The sequence below is a fragment of the Microcebus murinus genome, chromosome 14 (genome assembly GCF_040939455.1).
Source record: "Microcebus murinus isolate Inina chromosome 14, M.murinus_Inina_mat1.0, whole genome shotgun sequence".
NCBI lineage: Eukaryota > Metazoa > Chordata > Mammalia > Primates > Cheirogaleidae > Microcebus > Microcebus murinus.
In genome coordinates, this window is record NC_134117.1 from 36776500 (window position 1) to 36786133 (window position 9634).

Consider the following 9634-nt stretch of genomic DNA (forward strand, 5'->3'; position numbering starts at 1 on the left):
GTAAAAATCTAACTACCCTGTACTTAATAATTTCAAGAAATGAAAACTATTTAATTTTAAAGTTAACTAATCTTTTAATAACTTTGTTATGTCTGCTTTTTGTTGGAAAGCATTTGAATATTTGGTTGCAGCCCGGAGGTCCACAGTTTCAGTTGATTGTCTAGATGGGTATCAGTCATTTGTGACCTTAAGGGCATCTTGATTTGGGTTAGGTAGGAGAATGTAGATTCATAGCAATAAGTGGTTGAAAATCAAGAAGGCATTTTTGGGGCATGTTGCCGAAGGTGTGGACATTCTGTTGCATTTTTCCATATTTCAATTGGATCTTTCTTAGCAGCAAACAATGACTTTCAAATGTCATCTACTGAGAGTTCAATCATTTCCATCTGTAGTTCTTTAGGTGCCTTGGTGATCCAACTATATGAGGCTGAAATGCTAATTTGAGTATGATGTCATGATTCTCAAAGTCAGTGAAACTTTCATTGTATTCTCCAATTAATAGGTCTATAATAGCTGCATATTCTTCAAATGATTCATATATTATCATATAGTCATATATTTTCCTGCTTATCAGTGACCTTTGCTAACTGAGGAAAATGTTCATCCAAAATTTCCTTTTGAAGAAGTGTTTTGAAAAAAGATAGTTTTCTAAATGCTTGGACTTTTTGCCACATGTCATATATAATCTTAGTTTTACCTTGCAAAGAAATATTCAAGTCATTTTGATTTGATGTGATATCACCCAGAAATGCTGCATTCCTGTAGAAATCTGCTTTCAATAATTCAAATTGCCAATTCTGTTCTTCATGAAATTTATCTGTTCTTGCAGAGATAAAATTTTGGCCAATACCTATCCCTGTGATAGCCAACGCACTTCAGAATGATACGGCAAATCCACACCAAATACTTCATCATTCAACTTTGGCACGTTAGGAAACTGACGATGCCCCGTTGCAATTGCCACTCTTACAAAGTGTCACTTAAAATAGAAGCTTTAGCACAGAGATATTGCTGATGCAAGATACAATGAAATGAGAGCATCTGGATCTGTTAATACTTTTTTTTTTTTTTTTTTGAGACAGAGTCTCGCTTTGTTGCCCAGGCTAGAGTGAGTGCCATGGCGTCAGCCTAGCTCATAGCAACCTCAAACTCCTGGGCTCAAGCAATCCTCCTGCTTCAGCCTCCCAGGCATGCGCCACCATGCCCGGCTAATTTTTTCTATATATATTAGTTGCCCAATTAATTTCTTTCTATTTATAGTAGAGACGGGGTCTCGCTCTTGCTCAGGCTGGTTTCGAACTCCTTACCTTGAGCAATCTGCCCGCCTCGGCCTCCCAGAGTGCTAGGATTACAGGCGTGAGCCACTGAGCCTGGCCTGTTAATACTTTTTTTATCTGTGCAATGAACCCTTTATGTTTTCCTATCATGGAAGGTGCACTGTCTATACATACACTCACTAAAGTTACCAAATTCAGTCCAACTTCATGACATTTATCTTGAAAGTTGTTGAGATATCTATTCCCCATATTCTGTTCACAAGAGTACCCAAAGCAAGTAACTCTTCGTAAAAAAGAAAATCTGTTATGACCCAAATGAAGTATAAAACCTTCGCTGAGTCAGTAGTATCAGTTGATTCACACAAAGAGATTGTGTAATACATATTTTCCTTTTGAAGTATTGCATGAAGTTGTTCTGTTAAGTTGAAGGCTAATTCATGCTGCCTATCAGTTATGGTTCTCCTTGAAAGAGGCAGTTGTTTGTACTTGGAAATGTTATCAGAGTCTAAGTGTTCTACAACTTTGACCATGCATTCTTTCAAAATTTCTATATCACTGAATGGCTTCCTTTTTTTCTCCAGTTATATAAGCTACTTTATAAGTTCTTCAGGGTGGCATTATTTTTAGGTATTATTGCTGCTTGAAAGAATTATCTTTGCTTTTGCTTTACATCTTTTAATTTCTGCAGTATAGCCTTTCATGCCTCTCCCTGGAATTTAAAATATCTGTGGTCCTTGTGAGTGTTGTAATGCTGATGAGCACTGAATTTCTTTAATGTTGATATTGCAATAAAGCAAGCAAATCATCTTATCTTTAGCAGAAACAAGATAATATTGCAATTCCCAATCCTTATTAAATCTGTTTTCCTCCTTCAGCGTTCTCTTAGTCTTCTTTGAACGGATGAGCTTTTAAGCAGACAGAATTAAGAAATACTGTTGAGTTGTGCAACTATTCACAAATTCCACTTCAAATAGAAACATAAGGCACCGTTGTCAAAAGCTGATAACAGACTGGCCTACTGGACCCCCATAAACTCTCCCTAACTAGTCTCGTGTTGTGGTAGCGCCAATCAGGTGGAGGAAGTTTAGAGCTAAATCATGACCGTAGCAGCTGTCACTTCAGCCCTTATGGCTTACTAATAATGATCTAATTGTGCCAGTCAATCTGAGAGGATTATTTTGTTGAAACTTATTTTATTCTTTGGTATTTTAAATATATTCATTTTAAAAATAAAAATATAAGTCAAACAAAAATAATAAAAATAAAAGGATTTGTTCTGTAAAATTTGGATTCAGTCAAAAGGGCACACTTAAGGACCTAGAAGGCCACCCTTAGGTGGCTTAAGGTGGCAGGTTGCCCGCCCCCGAACTAAGATAAGGGAGTACTAGAAGGGAAGAAAAGATACACTTCAGGTTATTGAGATAGAAAAGGGAGAATGGATGTTCTTCTGCTTGTGCTTAGTTTGTGACCAAATATAGTGAATTCTAGCAATGTGTGTTCAGAATCATAAGGGCGTGTCTAGCCCTTGTACCAGGATATAACTAACTGGGTGTGGAAAGTGGGAACCATGTAGGACAAGTGTCAGCAGCCTGCCCCCTGCTGGCCAATACCTGAAATCCTTTAATGGGATCAAGGTTTTTGCTTCTTGATGGTAAGACAGTGGACTATATGGGGAAACACAGAGGCATTAGGTTGTAAAATGCTGATTTTGAATCCAGGTGCTGTCATTTACTAGCTCTGTGACCCTGAGGAAAACCTTTAACATCTCTGAGTTTTTAGTTTTCTCATCTCTACTTCACAGGGGGGGAAGAGGTTATAAAAATTAAAATTAAAATAGATGGCATCTGTGGGCACCAATGGAGCTGTGCAGAGAGTGAATGGTAGCTGCTACTTGTTGTATTGTTAAGGTATCAAATACAGTTATCGTTGAGATATATCCGTACACTAACTGCCATTTAAAATTATAAACTGCCCTTCACTCCCTCTGTTCCTGCTCCCTCTTATCCAACTCATCTTTTTTATTAGGTTGTTACATTTATGAAATGTCTGATTTCCTAAAGTACTAAGTTTGGCAGTTAATATCCTTGTCATTTCACTCTGATGCTGCTTGTTTTGTTTTTATTGTGAAGGTACATCCTGAGTCCTTCAAACACACAGTTGGACTTGTGATTATCTTTCAAAGTTTTTTTAAAACAATTTTTGTAAAACCACAGATACGTCAAAAATTTGTGTTATTTTCAAATATGAGTTCCATTGTGGAACCAATACTGTGCAGACAGCTCAAAATATCAACAAAGTGTTTGAAAAAGATGTGACTAATGATTTGATTTCAATGATTTGAAAAGTTCCATTTTGGTGATTTTAATCTTAAAAATGATCCACGTGGGCAACCTGAAACCAAGGTGAATAATAATGAGCTCAAAGCTTTGGTAGAAGCAAATCCATCTCATCGTATGTATAAATTAACAACAAGGTTTGATGTTACCATGCCAACTATATTAGGTCATTTAAAACAAATTGGCAACACAAAAAAGTTGGATGGACCACATAAATTAAACAGCATCAAAAAAATCATCTCAAAACTTGCCTTTCTTTGCTGTCATGACATAAAGACAAATCATTTCTATAGCGTATTATCACATGTGATGAAAAATGGATTCTTTTTGACAATTGCAAGCATTCGACACAATGGTTGGATAAAGATAAAATGCTGAAACACAGTCCAAAATAAAGCTAATGGTGTCTGTTTGGTGGTCCAGTGCTGTTATTATTCACTACAGCTGCATGAAACCTGGTCAATCGATTACAGCAGATGCCTACTACAACCAATAGATGAAATGATGAGGATGCTTGAGATGAAGCAGCCAAGATTGATCAATAGAGACAGGCCAATCTTCTTACAAGACAGTGCTTAACCACATGTCGCACAAACAACATTGTTCAAACTGCAGAGGCTAGGCTTAGAAACTCCACTACATTCACCAGACCTTGCACCAACTGACTACCACTTCTTGCAGACTTTGGACCACTTCTTACAAGGAAAAATATTCAATTCTTAACAAGCTGTTCATTCTCCAGACTTCTTCACTGTTGACATAAACAAGCTACCATTAAAATGACAAAACTGTGTTGATAGTTTAGGCACATACTTTGATTAATTGTACTGCTTCTTGTTTAAGACATAAACTATTAATACAAAATCGATATTTCATATTTAATTATACACTAACATAGTGTATAATTTCCTTATTTATTATAATTATTATCTCTTGTCTCTGTTGCTTACTGGAAGGGATCTCCCCACAAAGGCAAGCTCTTTGCCTATTTGTTAATTGATCCAGGTGCTAGAGCTATGCCTGTCCCAGGCATATAAGATGCTCAGTGAATATTGGTTGAATGAATGACAGATTCTTGGACCTCTTGAGAATTCATTAAAAGCCTGCGTGATGTGGAAGGGTAGATTGCATTCAAATGTTTTGCCTAAAATTTCAGACCCTGTGAATTTTTTTTTTTTTTTTTTTTTTTTTTTTTTTATGTAAGAAGCAACAAGAGGAATGAATTTCTATTCATTGAGAATGCAAGGCAGAAAGGCCTGCACTAATAGGGATTTTGGTGTTTCCCGTGGGTGATTTCCTAAATGAGGGTACAGACAAGTGTTTATCTGACACTGTCCTACTTTTGGGGAGCGCTTGGACTAGAATTATCAGGCATTTGGATTCAAAAGAAAACTATTTGTATTTGAGAAGAGGAAATCCCAAAGACTTTCAGATTAGTGTGTACTAATCTTACTTGCAGAACTTGGAAAGCAGATGAGACAGATGTATCATTTATAACTGCTTAATCCTTATGTAAGGGTCATTGGACTAATAGGTATTGATTTTTGTATAGAGCATTAACCCAGATTAGCCACAAGTAAATTTAATTAAATGTCAATGGACAGTTTTTTTAAATGGAGCATATTGCATTAACCTATCCTTATTTGATTAGATTCATCTTTTAAACTGTGTTTATGATTGTATGAAACATGTAATAAACAAATGTGAATTACTATTGCTGGATAATCACTTCATAAAAAGTTGTTTCTATTCTAACCTTAGTTACAGATAAGCAAAAGCCCTTAGATTTGCTAGCCCAAGAGATCTATTTTTGGAGGGAAAGACCAAAGGTAATTGATTCAGAAGCAGTATTAGAGGCATGGGTACAGGTGCCTTTAGTATTACTTGAATAATGGGATATCACAATTTCTTGTCTTTTCAGATTCCCCTCGACGGCTCTGGTGGTATCACTGGATCTGCTGGCTTCTCAGCGTAGTTGGAATCTTCTGTATCCTCTTAGCGCATGACCACTACACTGTGGACGTGGTGGTGGCATATTACATCACCACGAGACTCTTCTGGTGGTATCACACTATGGCCAATCAGCAAGTGAGTTTTGCCCCCATTTGATTCTGGCTTCTGTTGCTCCTGGGCTGGCAGTGCTGGTTTGGGGGTGGAGGGTAGGGAGAGGAGGGGATACCAAGAATACGTGGATGTCTTGAGCTTCTCTGCCTTAGGGGTAGTCAGCTAAGATTGTGTTGTCTTTTGTGACATCGATGCTCTTCAGAATGGAGATGAGAAAAGTATATTAATATAATGACATAGGAGATTGCTTCCTTCTAGAACAAGTATCACACTCTCATTGTCCATGGAAAGTATTTTCTAAGCCTGTGTCCATCCACCTGTTGCTTGACATGCATTTCTACCCTCTTCTCTCTGTCCTGGGCCCATCACTAGCTTACTACTTAACAACAGTTAATTAAGTTTTCCCATTTTTAGTGTAAAAGAGTAAAGAGCTAAACGAGGCTGAGGTGTTTATTGATAAGCAAGAGACAAGTGAGCCACAGTTCTCCCTTCCCTCCCAGAACCGGGGTGCTTTTTGTACTGAGGTGCAGCCCAGCTTGCAGACGAGTGCAGAGTGCAGAATGGTGCTGTGAGAGAGAAGCTGGGATGTGGGGTGGGCGTGGGGCCAGTCTGGGGACCTTTGGGAATTTTAACATGGGAAGTATTTGAACTTAAAGTAAAAGATTGTGAGAAAAGTATGTGTGTTTCTTTGTTGTCTCAGGTGCTAAAGGAAGCTTCCCAGATGAACCTCCTGGCCAGGGTGTGGTGGTACAGGCCATTTCAGTACTTTGAAAAGAATGTCCAAGGAATCGTACCTCGATCTTACCATTGGCCTTTCCCCTGGCCAGTCGTCCACCTCGGTAGGCAAGTCAAATACAGCCGGCTGGTGAACGACACATAACAGCTGTACAAAGTGGGGGAAAGACGAATCGTCCGAAGTGCTAAGAACTCCATGAGAGAAGATGCCATAAAATAAACACCTCCCTAATCCTATTATCTTTCAATGGTTACCTTGACTTAACCTATTGAGTTACCTGGTCAGCACTGTGATCTTTTTTTCTCTCCAAAGGACCTGAGTTGGACAACAATAAAGAAAAATTTAACCTATCATGCACTGTACACATTTCCTGTTCATAAGTTTGGGATTTACATAACCCACAACCACCACGTTCCTTTGTATATGATGCAACAGCATAAATGTAAGCTTTTATATCATAAGTTCTGGTCTTTCCAGTCACATCTGGAAATAAAGTGTATTATTTTCTTGGGAAAACATACTTTTCATATCTCTTGCCCCAAAGATTGGGCTGTAAGCCATTTTCTAGCAAATGTCTCTATGAAGGTTTCTAAGTACCTGAATGGGGTTTGATTCTGAAATCTTTCTACCTGTTGCACCGATATTCAAATAAAAATGACAGACACAGAAAGGTTTGGTAACTTTGGGTTTTGTAAAATCAGCAGAGACAGTGTGTCAAAAAGTGCAAAAAAAAAAAAAAAGATTCTGTTATAAAGTGATTTTCTAAGTATTTCCTAACTTTATTTTTCAAAATGATGTTATGAAACCAAATTTAAAGATTTTTACATGTCAGAGAGAAGAGAGTTAAAATTTAAAAATGCGTCTTGGGAGAGAAATTTGTCTATGTTTCTAGTGCCTTTCTTGTCTTGATTGTATGGTCAGTAGGCAATCTTAAATGTTTTTATTTAAAATAAAGTATTCCAAGAAAATATAAATGTATGTATACACTACTAAATTTTGCATTTATAGCTAAATTAAATCAGAAGACTGCTTACAGTTTTAAAGTTGCAGTGAATTAAAGAATGAGGATGTTAATTGGAGCATCAGAGCCTGTTCACATATTGTGAACAGGAAGCAATGACATGTACCACTTAAATTATTTTATTGTCTATTTGGTAGTTCAATTTTAACTACTCAATGAAAACAGCCATGAATATCTTTTTTTAACAGAGAGTTTTGAAAATGATCACTTACCTAAAACTTGAAAGCTATAAATTAGTTATCCATACTCTCATGACAATTTTGTTGATGAACAACAAAAAAGAGATCTATTTCTTTAAAATATATTTGTGCAGAAACTGCATGTAACTCTAAGTTTTACTCCTAACATATGTATGTTTGGGGAAGTATTCTATTCTATACTTGCCAACGTGGAGAACAAAATAGTTTTTTAAGAATGAAGAAGTATATATATCCATTCTGTATTTTACGTGCAGCAGAATTATCTTCCGTAGGGTTTTTTTGTGTATTCACAAGGTGATATTTGTATCGTAAAACAATAATGGTGAAGGAAATAAAAAGGCTTTTAAAATTTTGTTTGTTTTAAATCTTTGTAAAGTTATTATTCCAGAGAATATACTGATATCTTATAGCTTACCTAGATCATAAATTAATCAAAATGCACTTTTTAATAAAAACTGATACTTAAAATAAATGGCTATTATTTCTAGTGTGTTCACATTCTTCACAAAAGCCATAAGTGAACTATTAAAGCAAGATAGAAAATGGGTTTCGGAATTTCTTCACTGACTTCGTATGTTCAATGTTGGATTTTTGATAATTAACTTGGTTTTGTTTTTCCTCTTGCGGTTCCTTAAAATGTATTTTTGTCAGGTCAGCAGTCTGACAATATTATTTCTTGGTGTGCTCTTGGCCAAAGAATGGCCAGTCACCCGGAAAGTAAGGTAAGCATGTAATGAGGTTTATTAAGGGGAAAAAAGATAGTATTATAGAGCAAGAGCAAGATTCATTTAACACAGACGATGAATGGACCCCTTATAACAAAAAAGGCCTTGTGTATGGTCTGGGGTGTTGTTTTATAGTGCCTGGATTGGGCCCTCCTGTGGATCAGAGTCACCCTCCAACCACTTTGATGGACAGTTGGGAGTTATATATGACCTGAGTCTTGCTATGCATGCAGATCTCCCATGAGCCTCTCTGAAAGCCCATTTGGGAGGGTGAACCGCAATGTAGATTAAAGCGAATGATATGATAACTAGCCTTAGATTGTCCTATATCACCTTCTGAACTCCATTGTACCTGTGCTGCTTGACCTATGGGCTAGAGAATCCTCTGCATTCTTTTGCAGTTGGGGTGCTAAGTTCTGATTGGCAGATTGGTAGGGTGTTCCCTCCTCCCCAGATGTAGCAATTGCTTAGGTGCCTGCCTTTGTCCCTAGAAGGGCCAGAAGTCCCTTGCTGTCTACCTACTACCAATACCAAGGTGACTCAGATACATTAAATAATTTGCAACTGGTAAGTGGTGAAAATCTAATGGGAGTCTAACTCACCACCCTTCCCCCACCCCCACCAATACTGTGCACTTTCATAAACTCTTCAGTAAGTATGCAGTGAGAGATCTCTGCCTATGGTAGTAAGGCTAAGTAGAATGACTCTGACTTTGGACTGAGTAGCAAGAAATTCACACCCTAAGGTGTGAGAGGAGACTTTTGCCAGTACGCTAATTGCTGTGTGTTTTCTGTCCCAGGCACATACTAAAATTGATAATTTGATAAATATTATGTCTCATAAACTTAATAAATGCCATGTGAAATGAGAGTGCATACCAACCTTAATTTGACCACCAATGTACAAAGAGTCAACCAGGTTTTTGAATTAACTAGGAAACATGCTGCTTGGATCACTAGATGTTAATATCCTTTTTCTGTTTCTCCTGAGGTAAAGAGACTTGCTTTGAACTAATCAAAACTGTTCACTTGATGTTCTGTTTATCAGCACCTAAAACACTAGTTCAGAATACAAGTCAGAAGGAAGTTAAGTGATCCTTGCCATCAGAAGGACCTTTCACACTTAAAATAACAATTGATGTAATTGAATGAATATCTACTCATCCGTTTGTTGGATTAGTTCTCTTCTCCACTGTTTCCCTGTCTTCCTCTAGTTTTGAGCATTTTATGATTGATTCTTGTAGCTAGCATATAGTTGGGTAATTTTTTTTAACCA

At 37.1% G+C, this 9634-nt stretch overlaps 1 protein-coding gene across 9 annotated transcripts in view; it reads left to right on the forward strand.

Annotated features, from left to right (window-relative positions):
• The window catches only part of SGMS1 (sphingomyelin synthase 1), a 285202-nt gene extending 278068 nt beyond the window's left edge, over positions 1-7134 (forward strand). For all 9 annotated transcript variants that reach the window (XM_012762881.3, XM_012762877.2, XM_012762875.2 and 6 more), the window contains 2 exons: positions 5535-5701; positions 6378-7134. In XM_012762881.3, the coding sequence (XP_012618335.1) occupies positions 5535-5701; positions 6378-6557 (347 nt within the window). In that variant the 3' untranslated portion in view covers positions 6558-7134. The remainder of the gene's footprint in view (positions 1-5534; positions 5702-6377) is intronic.
• The last annotated feature ends 2500 nt before the right edge of the window (positions 7135-9634 follow it).